General features: G+C 38.2%; 3 protein-coding genes and 1 non-coding gene across 4 annotated transcripts; 3 read left to right on the top strand and 1 right to left on the bottom strand.

The window, feature by feature from the left end:
- Window positions 1–2,797: 2,797 nt before the first annotated feature.
- On the bottom strand, window positions 2,798–4,286 carry LOC114747090 (dof zinc finger protein DOF2.5-like). The gene is made up of 2 exons (XM_028935375.1): window positions 4,158–4,286; window positions 2,798–3,652 (listed from the first exon to the last, which is right to left on the bottom strand). The coding sequence occupies exons 1-2, from the start codon at window positions 4,179–4,181 to the stop codon at window positions 2,849–2,851; spliced, it is 828 nt and encodes a 275-aa protein (XP_028791208.1). The 5' UTR covers window positions 4,182–4,286; the 3' UTR covers window positions 2,798–2,848.
- A 4,697-nt stretch (window positions 4,287–8,983) lies between these two features.
- LOC114747092 (histone-lysine N-methyltransferase ATXR6-like) lies at window positions 8,984–11,199 on the top strand. Its single transcript, XM_028935380.1, has 6 exons — window positions 8,984–9,262; window positions 9,740–9,820; window positions 9,939–10,168; window positions 10,487–10,587; window positions 10,671–10,883; window positions 10,968–11,199. The coding sequence occupies exons 1-6, from the start codon at window positions 9,019–9,021 to the stop codon at window positions 11,125–11,127; spliced, it is 1,029 nt and encodes a 342-aa protein (XP_028791213.1). The 5' UTR covers window positions 8,984–9,018; the 3' UTR covers window positions 11,128–11,199.
- A 587-nt stretch (window positions 11,200–11,786) lies between these two features.
- TRNAW-CCA (transfer RNA tryptophan (anticodon CCA)) lies at window positions 11,787–11,858 on the top strand. Its single transcript has one exon. It is a non-coding gene; the product is annotated as a tRNA-Trp (tRNA).
- Window positions 11,859–19,689: 7,831 nt separating this feature from the next.
- LOC114747087 (uncharacterized WD repeat-containing protein C18H10.05-like) lies at window positions 19,690–22,585 on the top strand (the record flags this gene model as incomplete). The annotated part of the gene is given in 7 exon segments (XM_028935373.1): window positions 19,690–19,898; window positions 20,334–21,043; window positions 21,045–21,600; window positions 21,708–21,798; window positions 21,926–22,083; window positions 22,170–22,221; window positions 22,506–22,585. Coding segments are annotated over 6 exon segments (1,530 nt in total), but the record flags the coding sequence as incomplete, so codon positions are not given.
- Window positions 22,586–22,638: the final 53 nt, after the last annotated feature.

The following is a 22,638-nucleotide window of genomic DNA, read 5'->3' on the forward strand; positions in this document are numbered from 1 at the left end:
GTGTCTTGAAACGAAAGTTTTTGTCTAATGAAGGTCTGAAACCGGGGGAGCAGCATTATTCAGTAACGGCACCATATTTGTTAACGCCTTCCCACAAGTCATTGATTTTTTCCTTCCCATGCACAATTTTTTACCTGTGAAAATAGTCTTTTCTGCTTAAAATGAAAAAAATTTACGAGTGGTAAGTGCTGATTAACGAAATTTTGAATATATGCATGAGACAGTGACCCCATTAGCTTCAGGTGATGATTAAACCCCGGAAGGCTCCAGGTGTCGCTTCACTATTGTTATCTCACGTCATAATGCATTTTCAAAGCAACAGAAATATACACGATCATCTAAGAAGAACATAGCAGCGGCAGAATTAATTTAAGAGGTTGGAGGAGGACGAGGAATTATTAGAGGGAGTACGTAAACCCCACAGACCCCAACACTAAAAGCCCATCAGTATATTGCGCACTTCGATCACTTATTAAAGTGTTGCCAAATGTAGCGAAACAGATGGTGCGAAGCTGATCCCAATGACGTTTATGGTCCCGCCCCTCTCTATCTCTTCATAATTGCCCTTCTCGTCCTTCCTTCTTAATTAACCCCTCCCCTTCCGCGTTGAAACTTGAAACCCTAGTTTATACGGTCACTGCTGGAGGCACCACAGTTTGAGAAAAACATCCTCCTCTAGGTCTACATGCACCAATTCCATCTCTATGATTTGGCGTAATAAGGAATGAGTAAATTCCCTTGGCAGTGGAATGCGTAGAATACATATCGTCAATATATAGACCGTACTTTTCAAACTTTAAATATTGTAGCTAGGGAACACTTTCAGCTTGTAGGTTTTCATTTCTAAATCAATCATATTGCATTAGTGCAGACTTTAACCAACAAAATATGAAATCACCGTTTCATCGATCTAAAAAATTCGATCCCTCGCCCAACATTTTTTTATGCGTAAATATCACCTTTCGCTCGTTGTCCCCACTTTGTCACTGAGGTTAACAGTACGCGTTCTAAAGGTGATCACAGGTCAAGTCCGAAAGCGTCATGTTATGCAGAGAGATGAAGGTGATAATCACCTATCAGATCTCGGAATATTTCACAATATATGTGGGTATTTTTCTGATGGATAGTCAAGAATAATGGAGTAGATGGATTAGTTTGGCAAGAAAAAGACCTTCACGATGCGAAGCTCCAACCCATGGTTTAAATATATGCTTATTGCTTACCACGTTAGATCCGAGTAAATTAACCCAGCCAATCAAGCCACAATCCCTATTGTTTACTCTATCTAGTATATTATAATAAGAGCACAAAGGGAATAAAGTCTATCTATATCCGTATAATAATTACATATATGTATGGAGGACGGAGGATTTGCAGAGTGGAGGATATTATTCTTGCACGGGGACCAAGAGGAATGTTTGTGGGGCCCCATAGGTGGAAAAAGAGGGGACTAGAGAGTCAAGCTCGAACTTCTTTAATTAGCTTTCTTTCAACATAAGAAAGAAAAAGGAGAAGGAAGCCCCCCATGTGGGGGATATGGAGTGAATCGAAATTAATGATAATCTACGCAAATGCAGCAAAATGTGGTTGAATGACCCTCCCAACAACAGAAAAAAGCAACATCTATACCATGTAGGTCAAGCAACACATGGAGACCCACTTTCTTCAAATTTAAAGTTCTGCCTCGCATTGGCTTTCACATTTCTGTCACCCGTCTTGTTCACCCCATTTCGATTAGTAATCGCTCTCAAAGGAAAGCAATCAGCAAGAAGAATACCAGTACAATTGGCTTCCGAATATGCATGCTCTCTCTAATTTGTCAAGGTGCTATATGCATGCTAGCTAGCCGGGTTTGAAAGTAATGGAGTATATGCTTAATTACTAATTTAATAGCCATTCTTATTTAGATATGTCCTAGTGGCTAATTCGTCAAGACTGCTTTAATGGGCGGAAAGAATCTGTAAGAACAAGACGTTACTGATTAAGATCTGACAATACTTCTGACCAGTTGGCAAGCAAAAATAAATAATAACGAGGGGGTGAAAAGAAAAGAAAAAAGGACAGATAGGGAGACCACTTTTGCTGTAAAGGATTTGACACCCATCATTCCAGACTCACTTTATGTTCGAGGTTTTAATTTTTAAACCCATAAATATCATACACACCAAATTCAACCACATATATACATGAAATATCCCATTTACGAAATCGTTTAGTTACCTTATTAGAACGATTAACTTGCAGATCGTGACTTGACCGAAATCTCTCGCTTACATATGACCGACTGCTGTATCTTCGTACCCGACAACAAAGAACGACAGTAGTTTATGTGCGTACGATGACGTGCTGATAGGGCAAACCATGGTGCAACTGTTGAGGCAAATTGTGAAAGGATATCTGGTATATACAACATTATCCAGAGCTAAACATAGTTATACTACTTGTAAGGTAAATTAAGCTCAAAACTTATGACAAAGTTTATGACATCTTGAAGCTAGGTATATCCTGAAAAGAATTCGAGTTTCAGCATATATGCAACCACTTGATCACAAACTTCTGGGTCAAAATGCAAAAATTAAAACAGGTGAAAGTAGGGAAAGAAAAATTAATTATAAGAAGATCTTCACCAGAAATGAAATGGATTTAAGAACATGGCCATAAACAGAAGTCATATACCCTATTCATGTTAGTGGTCCGGAATCTGATCAATTAATTCAAACAGTCGATCACCAAATTTTTAGGGGAAAAGAAAAGGAAGAAGAAGATGATGAAGCAGCAGCTAGAAGACCAGACCCCCCCTTGGCTTTTTTGCTTTTCTTTATAACTCTCTTCTGCAATAATAATATTTTTACCACGATCCTCCACCTAACATGCCATTCCAAAACCCCGTTGAATCCGCATGGCTTCTATTCTGCTCATAATGATCAGTACTACTTGGAACTTGCTTCAAATCCTCAGTAGGGAACAACAACCTCGCACTGCCATCGCCACTACTTCCCTCGTGCATTCCAGAAATACCCCCGTACCCATTTGCAAACCCTTCAAGACTGAAACTAAGCCCTGGAGGAGGCTTAAGATCTTGCAAACTAGGAAATCCACTCGAATTATACATTGCTGAACCGGAAGAATCCGACGCCGACATAGGCATCAAAGAACACAGAGTCCTTGACGACGGAATTCCAGTTCTCAGAAGCTCCATCGAGGATAACTGATCGTGATGAGAAGCTATACTCTTGTCTTCAGTATTAAAAGGAACCTCGATAAATTTTGATATGCTATTGTTGTAGTCCTCGGGTGCTGGTGGTGGGCATGCTAAGTTAAGATCTTGGCCTTGCTGGATCTTGGGGTTCAGATCAGGAAGCTTCTTTGAGGATGAAGATGAAGAAGTTGAAGGTCTCTTGTTCTTTCGGGAGCCTCCACCCACGGGAACATTTCTCAGGGACCCACCTTCGGTCCAGTACCTTCTACAAGTCTTGCAGAAGTATCTGGGCTGAGAGAGGCTATAGTTATTGTAGTAGCAGAATTTAGTGTTGGTTGAGTTGCACCGCGGGCAGTTCAGAGCTTGATCTTTCTGAGGCCTCGCCTTTCTTTCTGTCGTAGGAGGCTTCGGAATTGAGCCTTCCACCCCAGGCTGTTTAACCACTCCAATCCCCTGAAATATATTCATCCAGAATTTAGAACCTATACATATAACCCAAAAGAGGAAACCAACAAGACGATCAAACAAGGACGCTGCTCCTTCACAAAGGGATTTACACGCACAACAGGTACGTAGCAACAATACAAACAGATTTATTAGCTTTTTCTCGGGTCCTTTTATCAGATGGTGGAAAGGAAGAAAAAAGGGAAGAAAGAGGAAGGTGCAGTACTTTCAATAACAGGGAAAAAATTGATATATGAGGTGAAGATCTTAAATTAAAAAGACACAAACCTAGCAGCAAAAATTGAATTTAGTGGGGGGACTGACGAGCCTGGCAACATGCATATGGTCTCTTGAGAGTTGAAAAGTGGATGAAAAAAGTAAACCTCACTCATCAGAACTCGGGAATTAATAATCGAAAGAAATTGCAAAACCCGAAGCAAATCTTTCATTGAGATTATTCACAGAAGAAATTTTGATATGCGAAGAAAAACAGAGAAAAGGCCTTTGGGTGTACCTGTGCCCACTGAGCTGTGTCCATGGATTAAGAGGAACGAGAAAAAGCTATGGAGTGCCGAGAGATAGGAAAGACAGCCACTTTCTAGAGGTTGGGTGTCAAAAGCAGGCAAGTGTGAAAAGCTTTGAGGGTTGGGGATTATAGTGGTGGTTCCATGTGTTGCCCACTAGCTGCCTATATTCACTCGAAGGGCAGCATAGTCTTTTTACACACACATGACTCTTTGGCACTTATGGCGAAATTTGGATACATGGCTACATGCATACATGCATCAGTTCTTCTAATAATTAAAGTATCTTCCATAATCTTCCATCGATGTGTTTCTGACTGTGCATTGCATGCTCGCTGAATTTAGTCTGATAATTCTTCTCTGACTGCGACCCGCAATGCGCTCGCCGTCATTGATTCTCCAGTATGGTACGTACGTACTTATACTTACTGTTCTGTTAAATTTGTTATAATTTTCGTTCATAGCTTTATATTGATATTACGGCTAGTTTTATGCATAGTTTCTTTATGACCTTTTTTTTTTCCCTGGCTGTCAGTATCTTTATGACGTATTGTCGTTTGTTGTGTTATCCATTACTCCCTTCCTGTCATTATAAAACCCTTTTTCGCGGTCTTTAATTATCACAATAGCCTCAATAATTTGTCTAAAATACTATTATTTTTTTCCTTAAATATCCTTTGTTTTCATATTTCCTAACTTCTCGACGACATTGACTCTGCACACGTTTAATGAATCTCATTTGGGATAATTTTGAAAAATTCTGAACTTTTGTGTCAAAATTTACTAACTTCAAAGGAATAATAGAACCGTGTAAAAAAAAATATTTGAAAAATCGCGCTATAATAATATAATCTGTTGGCAACTTTATTTATACATGGACAGATTGATGATAATATTCACCAGTTTTGTCGTGTAAGCCGTTAGCGCTGAGACAGCTGCTAAGGAGTGCAGTCTGATATAATGTAAAATTCCAAACATGTACAGCAGCTTGTTTAGGAATATAATTTGAGATAGATAAGGTTCTCAGGGATTAGCGAAATTAATCTGATTTTTACGAGAATGGTTAGCGAGTAATAACAAGTAAAAAAAATAGTAAGTTTAATGAAACAAAATATTTTATTTATGTCAAAAAGAACCGATAGAGTGCTGGGGAGTTTAATTTACTGTGTGATTTATTAAAGTCGTGATGCATGTGGGTGAGATGAGGAGATGGGAAAAGGGGGTGTGGGTTGGGGAGAATAAAATTGTGAAGCGGAAAGTGAAAGTAGCATAGGCTATGGAAAAAGAAAAAGGCGGAGAATATATATATATATATATATATATTATATATACAAGAGGGACGCGACAGGAACGGCTGCAGCTCAAGTCGCAACAAAACCAAATGAGAATATAATCTAATCGCCCCAGGCTGCCCCCTCCCACATAAATCTCTCACGATACGCACATATAAAGTAGCAGCAACTCTTGTCATAAGCCTTCAAATTAATTAACATCGTACTTGTGTGGCCTCTAGTGTTCTTCTTCGTTAGAACTGTCCCGATGAACATTTGGTCCCTCTTTAGCATTACGGTTGAAATTAGTGATGAGTACTTTTCATGTAAGTCAAGACAAAACTCATTTTACATGCTTATTTTGTATCTTGTAAATTATGATTAAAAATCTATTTATAAGCTATTTCAAACTGGCTGTCAATCTTACTCAGTGTTATTTAGCATCAAGGGTAGTTCATATATACTACTCCTCCGGTCCTTAATATAGACCCAATTGTTGAGTTAGTTTTGGTCTTAAATATAAGATCTATTTCTCATATTTATCACTTTTATCTAAATTACCCCTATAGATGCTCCCTCAACTATAATCAAGTAAAAGAGAAATAGGGGTATTAAGAAAGATGATTATGGTATTTTAGGAAAAATGTGTCACGTTTCTTATGATTAACTAATTTACCTAACTTCCTTAATCTAATCAAATTAGTTAAATGGGTCTTATATTAGAGATCGGAGGAGTATCTCCTATCCTTAATATAAGAGCTTATTTGATTTTTATTCTGATCTTAAATATAAGATCCCAATCCACTTTATCTCTTATATTGACGTATTTTTTTCCAAGGTACTCCTTCTAATAATGGTAGTTCTGGTCAATATATTTGATTAGCAATGATATTTTAAGAAAGATAACACCTATTTATTACAAATAACTAACTTAACTTATTTTTTTAATATACTCAAATTAGTCAACTAGCTATTATATTTATGACTGAAGGTAGTGTGTATATACATTAGAAAATCTTTACTTCATTTTGTCCCTTGTAATGTAGCTATATATAGAGTAGTCCGTTGGTCGTATCTCGATGACATACTACGTACTTCTTCCGGTTCTTAATACAAGGCCTATTTAACTAATTTGATTAGATTAATGAAGTTAGGTAAGTTAGTTAATTATAAGAAATGTGACATGTTTTTCCTAAAACACCATGATCATATTTCTTAATACCTCTCTCCCTCTTCTACTTGATTATGGTTGAGGAAATATCTATAGGGGTAATTTAGAGAAAATCGATAAATATGAGAAATGGTTTTATATTTAGGACAAAATCAACTCAACAATTGGGTCCTATATTAAAGACTGGAGGAGTATTATATACACTTCCTACCAAAAGAAGGCTGGAGGGCTTGTTCCTATTGACTATTCCTCCCATAAGTTCCATCTATATATATTCGCGCAAGAAACTCCACAACTCAATTTTAGTGCAACTGACAAAATAAGCAAATTTGCACTCGCCCGAACAGCTGCTCGATACTGTTCCTGCCGTTTGTACGCTGCATGTTCCACACCCAAATTCACTAAAACGAAGGGGAAGCAAGTTGCACTCTGGTTTACTGTGCAGGCTACTTTTTAATTTGTCCTCTTTCACCCGCAACCCAAGAATGCTTTTTGATGGATGCATGCAATGTTCGAGTGAATAAAACTCTCCTCCGTGATTGTGATGATAGGCAAAGCTGCCTTGTTTTTCTGGGACCCGATGGAAGCCCGCGTACAGGATCGACCACGTCTTATCTATAAGAAGCATGAATGATCTACAAGTAGGTTGTTGACTTTGTCTGACCATTTAATTTGTTGGTGGGTGAGTTTTCACTTGATGAGTATTAAAACAGAATTGGCTTTTATTTCAGTTGGCCGTGATAATTTGTTAATTGAAGTGATCCTTGTGAATGGAGGGAGAGGCATTATGATGAGGGAGTCAAAGATGTGATGATGCGTGTCAAGAAGAGAGTGATGAGATTCGAAGAAGCATACGGTGGTGGCACCATCAAAGCCGTCTAGCCCGCTGCCTTTGTCCCCTAATTCCGTACCACATTTTCCTTTCTTCTAATGGGACCCCCTCCTGCCTTCCTCCAATAAAATTATTATACGCCTTTGGTAAAAAAAGAACCGGGGCATTGAAAAGCCACATCTTCTCCCTCCCATCCCGGCCCATTCTTTCTCCTTACCTTTGCAGTGCCATTATATTAGGCGTTCAGTTAGTCAGCGCAATTATATCTAATCACTAGCCTCAAATTAATCAACTTTTCCATGTATAATTCCTATCACTGATTCTCACCACCACACTTTAACAGTGCTAATTAGTTTTTTTGTTCTTCCCGGATATACCCTTCTTTGTGGAGGGGGATGGGTAAGAGAGACGATGAGTCAGTGACTACCAAGAAAAGTAGATGAGAGATAAAGAACACTAAAAAAAGATTAAAATGCCGAGTGAATTATAATTGGAGTAAAGATTGAAAAAAAAAGTCACTTAAATTTTTAGACAAATATAAAATACTATAGCTTGTTATAACTAATGGAAGCTGAGTCTAACAGAAGAAGCCAATTCCTCATAACGTGACGGACCAAGTTTTAATTCCCGTTAAAAAATATACTCACATTTAATGTTTGACAGTATTTTAGAAAGAACTGTCCGGATGCACTTATAAAACAGACTAATTTTATCACAAAAATTGCAACATGTATATAGGATTTTTGCGCTCCCTGTTTCATGCCTCCCAAAAACGCCGGGTTCCATTAATTGTGAACATGCATATCTGATCAAGGGAAAACACAGGGCATTTGAAAGATAGAGAATTCTTACATGAAAAAGAAGCAGAGATCAAAATGAGGGAAAAAAAAAGAGAGGCCATGATCGATTTGGGAATTGGATGGCTCCTATTCATGCCCAATCGATCAAACGCTGTTAAAGCATAGGTATCTTCTTATTAGAGGCAATTCTACTCAAAGCACTGTCGGGCACTAAATATGAGTACCTTTTCCAGTAGAAATTCAAACCTTGATTTATCATGTTATGAGAGACTAGCTCCTTCCACTACAGCATGTTTTTAAAACAGCATCCGAAGCAAGCTTCAAATATCTCAGTATTTCACTGAAAAATTCCTACCTGGGCTTCATGTTATAAAACCCAGTGAGGGATCCTATTTCGGACTTCTCTTTGAACAGGGACTAACAAATAGTTTGGGCTTTACTGTTTTCCTTTTTTGCCACATGGGTTTTAATGTTTTTGAGAGAACATTCCCCCCTTAAAAAGCCTTAACCCCAGCAGGCCCGTAGGTTTCTTTGGGCTCAAAGCCCACAACGTGAGGAAATTTTGCCCCCTTCGCCCGATAATCTCTGGCGCCAAAACTGATTTTCGCGCTCTGAAACCCCCACCCTCAAAAGGAAAAGAATTTCGCGCGAATGCGAATTAGCGCGCCAAGGACCTTCCAAAATGGCTTAAGGTCACCAGCTCGGCCTCTCGCCCTCTCCGACCTCTAAACCTTTCTCGCATCCACTGCTCTGGTCACTGTATCGTCGAGACCATCAATGTCACTCCGACGAAGGACTCTCGCGCTGAAACCGGCATCCAAGTCCCCTTCAATCGGTAAATCGTTCGATTGCGATGACGTGTGCTGCGAAGAATGTGGATCCGGCCACTCGCCGGCCAAGTTGATTCTTTGCGACAAATGTGATCGAGGATACCACCTCTTCTGCCTCAGACCCATACTTGTTGCTGTGCCCAATGGATCTTGGTTCTGCCACTCTTGCTCTAAAAACAAGAAGCCCAAGTGTATGTTCCCTATATCTTCGTTAATTTACATGTTGATTGAATGGTGTTTGTATTTAGACATCGAACCATGAATATGTTTACTGCTTGGTTTGGAATCGGGTTTTTGACTTGATTATTATGCTTTTTCCGGCTACTTCACTTGAAATTGCTTAGGCTTCATCGGTTACTTTTCTCATTCCCTTGGAGATCTATATTTACTGTTAGTTTTATGGAAGAGGGTCACCATGCGAAGCAAAACCAAGAAATTGGATTTAAGACTTCTCCTAGGGCCTTCTGCTGATTGGCACGAATAAACCCAATTTACCAGCTGAAAATTTTAAACCCGTTCATTTTCAGAGATTTATGATAATTTGCGCCTTGAAAATTATATCTCTTCCATGATTTCTTTGTGTGTGGATATTTCACGATTTTTTGTCCCATTTTTCTTAGTATCTTCCCCGTAGCCAGAGATGCTCATACTCTTCCGTTGAAATGCAGCTTTTCCTCTTATTCAGACTAAAATTATTGACTTCTTTCGCATTCAACGGTCGCCGCAAGCTCCTCAAATATCCAGTCAAGGTAAAGCGGATATATGTTCCGTTCTCATTCTACGCATTTATTTAAAAGGGGAAAAGCAAAATCCTATGGAAGGTTGAGTCTAATTAAATTCTAAATTTCTGTGTTTCTTGAATTTAAGATATCCGAAAGAAACGAAAGCGGGCTACAAGCCTGGTGGTGTCGAAAAAGAAACGAAAGCTGCTGCCTTTCTGCCCAAGTGAGGATCCCTCAAGGAGATTAGAACAGATGGCATCTCTGGCAACGGCATTGACAGCAACTAACGCAGAATTCAGCAACGAGCTTACTTACATGCCAGGAATGGCGCCGAGATCAGCAAATCGCCCGTCTCTCGAAAACGGTGGAATGCAGGTAACTTGGTTTATCTTTGCTGGAGGTACCAACAAGAGATGGTGCATGCTAAAAAATGCCCCTAAAATCAAGTCAATTGTGTTTGCCTAAACTCAATGGCTCAGACCCAAAAAAATAAGTGGTAGGGCATGCCTTCAATTTTTAAGGTGACTCAGTAGGGGAGAAACTATTATCATCTGCATAACTTGTACTCATTTTGCATCTGTTCGCGGAATCTTTGTAATTACACCATCAATTTGTATGACCAAAATTCAGCATTTGAGTGTTGAGGACAAAGATTTGCAATTCAGTGAAGTTTTCTATCTGTTCGTGATTCAGGTTTTGTCCAAAGAAGATGCAGACACCTTGAACTTGTGCAGGAGTATGATGGAAAGAGGAGAATGTCCACCCCTCATGGTTGTTTTTGATCCTCAAGAAGGGTGCGTATCCATGTGAATTAAGCTCTGGAGTCTTGTCTGCCCCCTCGGCATTGAAGTTGACCTTTTAGCTCCTCTTCACGCAGGTTCACTGTTGAGGCAGACAAATGGATAAGAGACTTGACGATAATCACAGAGTATGTTGGAGATGTTGACTATTTGAGGAATCGTGAGAATGATGACGGGGATAGCATGATGACACTTCTTTCCGCTTCTGATGCTTCACAAACGTTAGTAGTCTGTCCGGACAAACGAAGTAACATCGCGCGGTTTATTAACGGCATTAATAATCACACACCGTAAGCTTGTTTTCCCTCCTTAATTTTATTGGGAGCAAGATGATTTTTATGAAAAAGAAACTCAACAGTGCGAGTTTGATGCAGGGAAGGAAAGAAAAAGCAGAACTTAAAATGCGTGAGGTTCGACGTCAATGGGGAGTGTCGGGTTCTACTGATTGCAAACAGAGACATATCAAAGGGGGAGAGGTTGTACTATGACTACAATGGAAGCGAGCATGAATATCCAACGGAACATTTCGTGTAAATGTTGATTTTTTTGCCACTTAGTGAACGATCCTAAGATGGGATAATACAAGCAATAACAAAGCTCCATTGAGTCTAAAAAAGCGATTTGTATTCATTGGTTTGGTTTTGTTTTAGTCGGGCTAAAATTCAACGAATTATATTTTTCGTAGAAAATCAAATCAAATCATTACTCTAAGATGCCAAATGGCGCCCTTGCGATTCTCTTTTCAAATGTTCTTTAAACATTATTAGTGATATCTATTTACCAATACGATCGTAGTAGATGAAAGTATTTCCAGCAAAGACCAATAAAAGGGAAAATTATAGGGAAGTTCCAGCAAAAAAATTATTATGCTTTGAAGAATTTATTCAAAGACATGCCGAATAAATTATAAGTTTTAAAATGTTTTGGTTTGATTCGTATATATTGTGGCACCTGCTCAAAATTATTCCATTTGGGTTGCGTAACCTGATAGGGAGAAGAATAAAATGATTTTATTTAATGTTTTATTCCCTTAGTAAAAAGGGGACGTGTCAGAAAGACCCAAATGCGTGACTACCATACGGCCCACCCATATTTCATTGGGCTTTGTTTGAGATCCAAAAGAAATGTTTGGGCTTTGCTTTGTGTCAGTGATCAAAGGGTTCTCTAATAAATCTTGTGGCTGTTTGTCAACCGGATCCGTGGCGCAATGGTAGCGCGTCTGACTCCAGATCAGAAGGTTGCGTGTTCGATTCACGTCGGGTTCAAATCCCCGATCCGTAGCTACCTGTCGGATCTTTTTTCGTAACTCGAGTTTCGTTTTCCTTTAGTTTCTTACACACTGGCCATGGCGTGAGCGCAGCACGAGCTTTTCAGGATTACAGGTCTTCAGTAACTGGGCAATACTTCGAACCCCCACACCCACCATCGAATTATGAGTTGGCTCAGGGCTGGCTTTTCTTTTGCTTTTCAGATATTGGCATGACCTCCAAAATAACAGAGAAATCAACGAAAGGGACATGTATGTATATAATACCTATATATATTCAGTTGCGAATGAATGAGAGAGACCTTGGGACACAAACGAGTAAAGAGAGACGATAGTAAATTCTAAATTATACAGCAGCTACAGCACCAAAACAACTCCCAAGTTCACTTTCTTGTTACCTGCTTTGTTGATCCTTTATTTCTAGGACCACCCTGCACTTACCTATGTCCGTGCATGTCTCTCTACTCACACTAAAATCTGCCAACCCCTATACGTAGCATGGTCCAAATTAAATGCCTAATCGTCGCCGTCTGATTCTGATCAGACGATCACACCCGACAGTGGTCCCACACCTCTTGTGGTCCTATGATACGTACGAAGCAGAGGGAGGAGTGTACTTTGTTCAAGGTGTTATAAGGCGCAGCCAACACCAACTTTTTCCCCGCCCCGCCCTGGTTTCTTAGCAAGCACCACCATGTCTGTATATACATGTGTGAGTGTGACAGGCCCTTTTCCCTCTACCAAGGGTTTCGAGTGCAATTTGGGACCATTTATTTGTACATTCATGACTCTCAGACAAGTGAAAGTAACCACTGTGTATGTTATATGTTATAATTAGTTTGGCACAGAAAGCATACACCCAATCGTTTTATAGCTTCTCATGAAATACGATGTTTTATATATATAGGCTCTCTCAAAAGATGAACCATGCAAAATGTTTTACTTTGTAATTATCAGCTCCATCAGTGTCATTTTTGTTAATTCTGGGCTTCATATTAAGAAGTCATGTGAGTGGGCTCATATCATCATCTCAAGATTTTTCTGGTGAGTTGATGAAACGGGACCTGGCTTGTTTTTTTCATGGCACGGTTCTCCAGCACAAATTATTATGCATCACTTCTCTCTCTCTCTCTCTCATTGTTACGTAGAGCCTATAACTGGCTTGCATACTTCAACATGAATCAGGCCTAAAAAAGCCCCCCGCACAATATTTTGATTCATCCTTTTCTCCCCCGCCTTCTTGTTGAGAGATGTGCTTTTTCAGACGAAAGAGGGAGGCATATGTACTCGTTTGTAAGTTTCATGTCATAAAAGCATGTATACACCCCCAACTACACTTTTCTCACCAATAACTAAATTATATTATAAGCTAGTTGACGCGCGTGTTATAGTGAAACTTTAATTTAGTGAATTACATGTACTTGAAAATTGCTGGAGGTCTGGGTTAGTCTATTCTTTGGTGCACTACTGGAGATTATTTTTAGTGAAAAAGAAAGGTTACGATGCTGTTCTCTGTGATTAAAAAGACTAAGGTTCGGTCAGTAAATTATGACGTACGTTATTCTAAAACTATGGCTAAGGCATCAACACCAAATTTGGAAGAATGTGAAAAACAAACAGAAAGAAGTTGATTGGAGTTCGAGTTGTTTAAAGAGAGAAGTGACCACTATAAAATTGTGAGCTACGTGGTAATGGAAGGATAAATTTGAAGCATATTCAACTCAAAAAAAAAAAAAGAAGAAGGAAAACTGGGTGGGAGTTCACTGAAGTTGAAGTTGCACGTAAATGGGAAGCGGCATTGGCATAATAGGGGCAAAAAAAAAATAGGGGGGATATAGTATGTGATATACTCTTCCGGTCCTTAATATAAGACCCATTTAACTAATTTGATTAGATTAAGGAAGTTAGGTAAGTTAGTTAATTATAAAAAAAAGTGACACATTTTCCTAAATATCATAATCATCCTTCTTAATACCTCCTCTCTCTTTTCTACTTGATTATAGTTAAGGGAGTATCTATAGGGGTAATTTAGAGAACATTGATAAATATGAGAAATGAGTCTTATATTTAGGACCAAAACCAACTCAAGAATTGAGTCCTATATTAAGGACCGGAGGTATATAATTATATATATATTTAGTTGAAGGGAATTAAGGAGGAAGGGATGGGAAGGATCGATGAATGAAAAAAAGGTGTGGGCGATGAGTGGGAGGCCATGTTTTGGAATAAATGAAAGCTATGCAGAGAGAAATGGGAACATCGAAAAAGTGTCACTTGCACATCCTTTTACAGTGATTGCCACCAGACAACCACCTTGTTTTCTGGGAACTTGTCTACTCTCTCTAGCACCCACTTTTGACATCACGAATCAATAGTTCAATACAGATAAATATTCATTCACACACACACCCTTTTCTCCTTTCATTCTCTAAACTTTAAAAAAGAAAGAAAGAAAGAAAGAAAAACTGCATATCTCCTCATTTCTTCTTCCTTTAATGCCTCTAATTGCTTCTTTCAACCGAGCTACCAATGAATTTCAATCCTACCCAATTAATAACTTAATTAATGATCTCAATGTCTCCGCATGTGATCAGGATACTGTTAAACATATTGCTTCATAATTAAGTTCGTATTCTTGAGAAATTCTCATAGAGTACATGTTCAGACTACGTACTGCATCATTTATTGAGACTGAGTCTTGATATTATTTACAGATTTATTATAGAGAGCATCATGAGATGAAGTGTGTCGTGTATGTGTTGAAACTTGGCAGCAGGGAAGGTATATCTGCCTGTCCTGTGCGGCGAAAACAACTTCAATCATGTTGAACCCTACAAGTGTTTTTTTGGACATTAAGGCCCTTCTCGTACCTACCTATTTTTTTTATTGCATTTCTTACTGGTAGTGTGTTTTTACCTACACTTCCAGATAGAAAAGATGTGTCTTTCTGCAGCAAATTATTATTGCTACTCATTTTTATCGTTTTCTGGGGAGCTTTCTTCGTTTTCTATTTCTCAATTCAGCTCACCTCACCACAGATATATATATATATGTGTGTGTGTGTGTGGATTTTCAATGTTTCTTTATCATTGATTAATCATTATTGTTGCTTATAAAAATATATTCCCTTTGGGTTTGTTTTGATCCGAGATTGAAAGTGAGCTATATTTAAATTAGATAGCGTGAATTCAACAGAATATTAAATTTGATATACGGAGTAAAATGGCGTACTGTAAATATAGAATAATACCCTCGGAGTGTGGGTTTACGAGTATTTTAATGATTTGGAAGCGGGTTAAGAGATGAAGTGCCGGGGATGAAAATGATTGTGGGTTTTGAAAAGGGGAGCGAAAAGAGCAATTAAGAAAGAGAAGGAGGGGTTGTTAAAGTGAAAAATCGATGGCAAGGAGGGCATCCACGTTAAGGAGGGCATTGAGTTATTGTCGGCCAGACACACATCAAATAAGAAACAACATTATTATAATCAATATTGTTTGGTGGGTTTGCAACTAATCACTAACAGATCAGCCCCCTCATTTCCCATTCCTTTAATTGTTTGATTTATTTATTTATTTTAAATATTATGTCGGCTGCCCCACTCTTTCATTTCATGCATCCGGTCATTTATGCAGTCATATATTCCCGCCTTTCATTATTATTCCCCACTCCTCACCTCATCATCACTTGTCCTCTTTCTCAATCCGTTCATTCATTATTTTGCCTTAATTTTGTTTAGCAATAAATGGGTTCTATATAAGAGCTGAGAATTTTCTGGTTCATCTTTGCTAATTAAAACTGCGCTCTGATTAATGATTAATTACGTACATGCGAGTGAGGCGTGAAAATCATCAAAACTCAGCCATATGTTGTCTGCTGATTAATTAGCTTCATAAGCGTAAGGGTGGCTAAAAAAATCACCAATATGCTTATTAGGTAGTAATGGAATATTAATGATGGACTGAGGAATCAATGAAGGGGGAAACGTGAATTAGGGAAGGATACTATATATATAGAGTAATGCACGAGAGAGTTACAGCTAGCGTGGACTGCTGAGAGAAGAGAAGACAGGAATATGCATGAACTGACCCATTAGTTATTATAAATGCATGCAGAACCAGGCTAGCTGGCTGTTGTGTGTCGCTTATTTAATTTCTTCCCTTTCAAAATATGGCAACCGAGGATCATTAGTCCATGATGCATGTGTGTGTAGCCAAAGATGGATAAAATTAAATCCTAATTTGACACGCACATATATGTATTAATCAGCAGCAACGTAACGAAGTGTGAAGACCAGCATCCTTGGTTAGTCAGCCAGAAGCCAAATTGAAAATTAGATTAAATCAAATCACAATTCTGACGCAGTTATTACTTAGCTGGGTTCCTAAAACATGTAATTAGGGATTCATTCTGTAATAGTATGTATAGAAAGTCTCATGATTAGTACTAAAGCCTCTTCAGGAAGTTTATTGTTTGAAGTGATTAGTTATTGTTACAGCGGTGAATATTCTAAACTTAACCAAAAAAAAAAGATGAATGCAGGGTGAATGGTAGAATGATAGGGGTTAAGCTGTAAATTCGGAATTCCTGAGGGAGCCGGGGGTGAATAAGTCAAACACGATGGACCCGTGTCTTACACCAAGTATGCCTCCTCAGGGTCGTTCCCATTGCCCCAACACCAAGAGGTTGCACGTGGCTTTCGCACGTACGTGTCCCGACATCATATTTTTGGCTAATCAAAGACTAATTTTCCTTCCACTTCCCATCGTGCATCGGATCTTACAAATATTATTAAAATTTCACCTATATGTAACATATAAAGATATCGGTCGTTCAAGTTTTATTTTCCCGACCATGATTATAGCTGTTGTCTGGCAGACTGTGATAATTTCTTTTTCACTCATTGCACCAATTTACATGCAACTCGTTTTCTTTCAGCTTATTTCCCCCTGATCAAGACTACAATATGCCTCTTCGATATTGAAGCCTCTAACTTGTTTCAAAAGTATAATCATTGTGTCTCATCGCATCTTTAATTAAATCGCAAATTAAAAAGTTCAAAACCATATGCTGTTCATATCATGGGAGGATGCTTTGCTCCTTTGAAGGGCCTGAGATCGATCAATTGATTGTCTAAAATAATTAAATAAATTAATCGGAAGTTAGCTTTTAGGGTAAAACCAAAATGAGGGGGACATCTTGATTTACCTACTTTGTCTAGCCGGTCGGCATATGTCTGCAATATCCTCTACATTTCACCATAACACCTAATGAGTGAAACCAAAAAGTGCAAACACTGAATCACTGGTGCTTAATTTCTTAATTAATCCTGCCTCCGAACGAATCAAAAAAGCGGTTTCTCTTTTTTTAAAATAATTAAACTATCATCAGCTTTCTCCAAGTCATCTCTCTTTTTCACTTCCCTCCCTTCACTTCAACGAATCCATCATGTAATAATATTGCATGACAAGACATTGGCACCACGCACTTTGAACTTAGACGACTTGTTAATTGTAAAAGCACATCTTTTCTAATAGGGGTAATTATCAAAGGGCAGGACCTAATGAGACAAAAGCGATCGAAAGTAAAATTGTTGGTTTAATTGGAAGCAACAAAGGCCCTCCCTTTCTGACTTTTTAGGGTTTTGTATGGTCCTCAAGCAGACATCAAACCCCTAAAACATGTAACCATTTGCCACCCACCACTGTACTCATTTTTAAACATTTTTTCTTTTCCATTCTGTGAAATAAGACAGTGCTCGCAATTTCTTTATTTTTTATTTTTTTGCCGACGACATTGCTCGCGAATTGTCGATCAGCATTAATATCATTTTTATTGTATTGCAAGTCAGGTCCTTTCATCAACATTTCCTTCCCTTTTCTCAAACCAAAAAAAAAAAAAAAGGTCAAACGACTGTATATGAACTCTAACATTCCACGTTATGGATTAAAAAAAAAAAAAAAAGCAAATTGAGAACCGAATCAAGTTGTTTGGGCAACTCATATAGTAAAATGAGAACCGGGAAGCACTTTTTATTAGTCAGGACCCATCAGACACGTACATAATTTGATTGAAATCTTCATCCCAACTGACCATAAAATGATCTGACAATTGGACCGACGTTAAAAAAAGAAGAAGATATATACACACATATCCAACAAAAATCCACAACTTACAATTAATTTGGTTAATTATAAAAGCAAACACAATGGAAGAGACTTGTGTTTTTTTAAACGTAACTTCTTGGACTAACGCGTTACACATGATTTAAAAAGAAAAAAAAAACGTGTGAAGAGTACATGATGACTGTTCTGCTTGGGCTTGGTTCTATAAAATGAATTTAAAAGAATTTTTTTTTGGTATCTATATTTTTAATTCGGTTGTAATATAGTCTCTGAATTTTAATTCATATATAATACAGTTCTTAAATTCTTTTTTTTTTTTCTGCCAACGCAATTTAACTTGGTTGTAGCTTAACTCCTATATTTGATTTGATGCAATTCACTTTCCATAATTTTAATCATTTAGGATTAAAAGGAATGAGTTGCGTTAACTTACAATTAAATCAAAACTATAAATACTAGATTGTATCAAATTAAAGTTTAAAAATTAAGTTTTGATTGAGTGAAAAATACAGCGATCAAATTAATTCTTCATAAATGAAATAATAATAATGAAAGAATTGTTGGGGATAAACTTATGACGACGCAAATGCCCATTCCTCGCGCGAAGAAAGAGCACAGGAGGGTGGACGCATGAGATGGAAAAAGAGGTGACAGCGAGAGGGCCATCCCTTGCGCCGGACCTCTCAATTATGGATTATGAGATTATCAGACCCCCAAACAAAAACGCCAATTTTTTGTTCATCTCTGACCGTTGACTAATTCTTCATGCCCGGTCTTTTCTTTCAGTATATCCGCTCATAAACATTAATAATAATATTAAGAATAATATAGGTTTCAGGAAATAATTTAAAATGAGGAAAAAATCAAAGTGAAAATCGCATTGGGTCCCTCGTTCTGCGTGGAAAATTTCAGTCAAATTAAAATTTGCGACGCTGACTTAGACTCCATGGAAGGTTAGGATTTTGACCTAACCCATTTCTGCGTTCATACGCATACTTTTTTTTTTTTTTTAAACGAACGTACGCATACTTGAACGGGCTATTTTCAACGTATATCGCCAAAAAATAAGAATAAAATAAACTAAACACAACTCATTAATTAACCTGTAAGCACGTGATTTGGTTGATACTAACAATTAGCATGGGATCAGATTCCAGAGTTGGTGGCCTCTAATCAAAAGAATTTCTTTCTAAGCATATTCTATCAGTATAGTATAAAAAATGTAAAACAGGCTTATCGGCATGATTAATCAATAATGTAATGTAAAATATCAAGTATAATATTTAAAAATAAGTCCCATAATAATTATTTTATTCTTGAAAAAATTGTTTCAGATTATTTTTTTCTTTTTTTGTTTTATTCTTACAACAAAATAATATTTTCAGATGTGTAAAAATGCTTTTAATAAAAATGAACGATAACTTCATTTGCAATAATGTAAGTAGAAGTGGAGGAGATGGAGTACTTTTTTGGCATCATCGATATAAATATTTATAGGCAGATAAAAATTATTTTATATACGTAGTTTATATTTTATAAATTGTAATTAGAAAACTGTTTTCTTAGATTTATTTAGAATGAGAGTAGATGAAATGAGAGAGAGGGAGAGTACGCGCAGAAACACAACCCCAGCTCTCGGAATCTCGTTTATCGGGCCACCATTTCACGAGAATCGATGAGTTTGTTCTCTTTTCCTGTTTTACCCTTGTCCTTTCTTAAATGGTTAACGACTGATTTTCTATTTCTTTTTTTATTCTGCTAATAATCAAAATTCTGCACATATATTTTCTCGTCTGCCTGGTGCTCCATCTGCTTCCTCCTTATGGGCTCCAAAATGCTCCAATCTTCTGTGGGTGTGTCGATCTGCGTCTTCTTCAGCTTCAACACAATCTTCTAGAGATTAACAAACAGTACATGTAAGCAGGTTTTACCCATACCTCTGTCTGCCTGCTTAGAAATTCAGGAAAACAAATATCTCTTTTGTTGCTTTTGCAAACACTTCGTCCATAATTTCCATTTGCTGATTCAATTCTTCAAACGCAATCATCCTACGATCTCCGGGTCTTGTCTCAATGGATTTTTCGGTGTTTGTTTGCGACTCTTTTGGTCTTTTTTGTATCGCGAAAGTCTTGGTTCATTGGGAATTTCTTAATTCTTAGTAGTGATTTACAATTCAAATTATAGAATTATTGTTCCTTGGAATCCCAGGTTCAATGGGTTTTGATTGGGATCTATGATGGATCTCTCGTTTTCTGTTTTGTTCTTGTTATTATCGTTGTTTTGTGTTTTAAATAAAAGGTTCCGTGGGCTGATATTGGGTTCCGTGCTCCATCTTTCTCTCTCTCTCGCAGTTTATTACCTAGCTGGCCTTGTTCGGAGGGTTAACAGCCTAACAGGAATTGGCCGCGTTTACAGCGCTTAAAATGTTGCTTGCTTGATGGACTCTTGTGGAATGAACTCTAAGAATCATGGCTAGCTTCAGCGAAGACGAAGAATGCCGATTTTTTGATGCTCAAGAGGAGGTTTCGTCTATTGCTGATGGAAATTTAGATGACGCGGACACAACTGACGCTAATTCAAGTTCGAACTACGGAACGTGCACTGGTACGGATTATGACATGTGGATTCGGAGCCCAATGAGCGTGCGAGAGCGTAGGAGTAAATTCATGAAGTGGATGGGACTGGGTTTGGATCAAAGTGCCCTTGAAAATTCTGTAGATGCAAGCGGTGTTGAGGGGGAAGAAGATATGAACAGAATCAAAGAAGGTAACGGGAAGGTGACCTTCGATTCTGCGGAGGAGTTTTGCTCAATTCGGTCATCAATGTCTTGTTGGTCTACTGTAAATTCTTTGGACGATCTTGGTACCACGGAGAACTCGGTATGTGAAGATGGGATTTTGGACATGAGAATGAGTTATAATTTGGATCTGGAGGGTCAGCATGTTAAAGAGGTTATTTCTGATCAATGCGTAGTCGCAGGGGCGCCTCGGGACTGTGGGAACAAATCTGAGGATTCTCCCCCTTCCCAACATTTGGCAGGTAAGGAGTATGGTGCGTCCGATGTTTTTGGGCTGGGGACGAAGAGGCAAAAGGGGTTGGTTCAAAAAATTACGTTCAATAACAGGCATGGCTGACGGGGAAGGTGATGGAAGGCAAGAAGGCAATTGTGCCCGACGGTGTAGGATCCAAAAAGTTAAAGTCCGTCATAGCAGGAGGCAGAAAAAGGAACTTTCAGCCCTTTATATGGGGCAAGATATTCAAGCTCATGATGGTTCAATTTTGACCATGAAATTCAGTCCTGATGGACAGTATCTTGCTAGTGCTGGTGAAGATATGATTGTGCGGGTGTGGCAAGTTGTGGAAGATGAGAGATGCAATGAAACTGACATTCCTGATATTGACTCATCCTGCATATACTTTACGGTGAATAATCTCTCTGAATTGACGCCCCTCTTTGTGGATAAGGAACAAATGAGCAGACTTAAGAGTCTGAAGAAAACATCAGATTCAGCTTGCATCATTTTCCCTCCTAAGGTCTTCCGGTTGTTGGAAAAGCCATTGCACGAGTTCCATGGGCATAGTGGTGAAATTTTGGATCTTTCTTGGTCAGAGAATAATGTGAGTAAATACCATAAGATCAATTGTTCAATGAACTAGGTATAGAGTCTTTCATATGCGAAATGATGGAGAAATTGATTTGGTATTTCATCTTTTTCTGGGTGCAGTATCTGTTATCATCTTCTGTTGACAAGACTGTCCGGCTATGGCAAGTGGGATATGACCATTGCATGAAAGTTTTCTCGCACAGCAATTATGGTGCGCCTTGCTGCTATTCCATCGTTGCTCACTATTATATGTTATTAGCCTTGTTGGGCAATTAGCAGTTTGCTTGAATCGTTTAAAATTTTCTCACAAATTGTTGTGTTTGATGTTGTTTATATAGTGACTTGTGTACAATTCAATCCTGCGGACAATAGCTATTTCATTACTGGATCTATTGATGGAAAAGTGCGCATCTGGGCAATTCCAGAATGTCATGTTGTTGATTGGACTGATATTAGAGAAATTGTGACTGCAGTGTGTTACCGACCTGATGGGCAGGTATCTTTTTGTTACTAGTTTCATGCTAAAGAGATATTTAGTGAACGATGAGCAATTTCAGTTGATAAATGATTTTTCTAATACAGGGTGGGATAATTGGCTCCATCACAGGAAATTGTCGGTTCTACAATGTCTCAGGTATTACGTTCTCTGCATATATTTGATATTTCCTCATTTTTCTTAGTCATATTAATTAGCTGTTTCTATAAACGAATGTTGGTAAATGCCACTTTTGCTATCTCGTTGAACTGATTTTGGCGAGGAAGTGAAACGTCCTTTTATGAAGCAATCCTAATCTCTTAACATCAGAATTACTTGTCTGTCATTAGCTTATGGTCTTTGTCACAACAACTTCAAGAGTGGGCAGCATTTGAAGGCTAAGTTCTTACTGTTTTGCTGATTTCCGTTTTTGTTTTCATCAGAGAATCACTTGCAGTTGGATTCACAGCTATGCTTAGTTGGTAAAAAGAAACATCCTGTCAGAGGGATAACTGGCTTTCAGGTAATGATTTTTTTGTTTCTTCCTGTGGCAAGACAGTATGTCTGCCCTTCCGT

The sequence above is a fragment of the Neltuma alba genome, unplaced genomic scaffold (genome assembly GCF_004799145.2).
Source record: "Neltuma alba isolate B1F8T4 unplaced genomic scaffold, ASM479914v2 tig00005198_pilon, whole genome shotgun sequence".
In the NCBI taxonomy this organism is placed as follows: Eukaryota; Viridiplantae; Streptophyta; class Magnoliopsida; order Fabales; family Fabaceae; genus Neltuma; species Neltuma alba.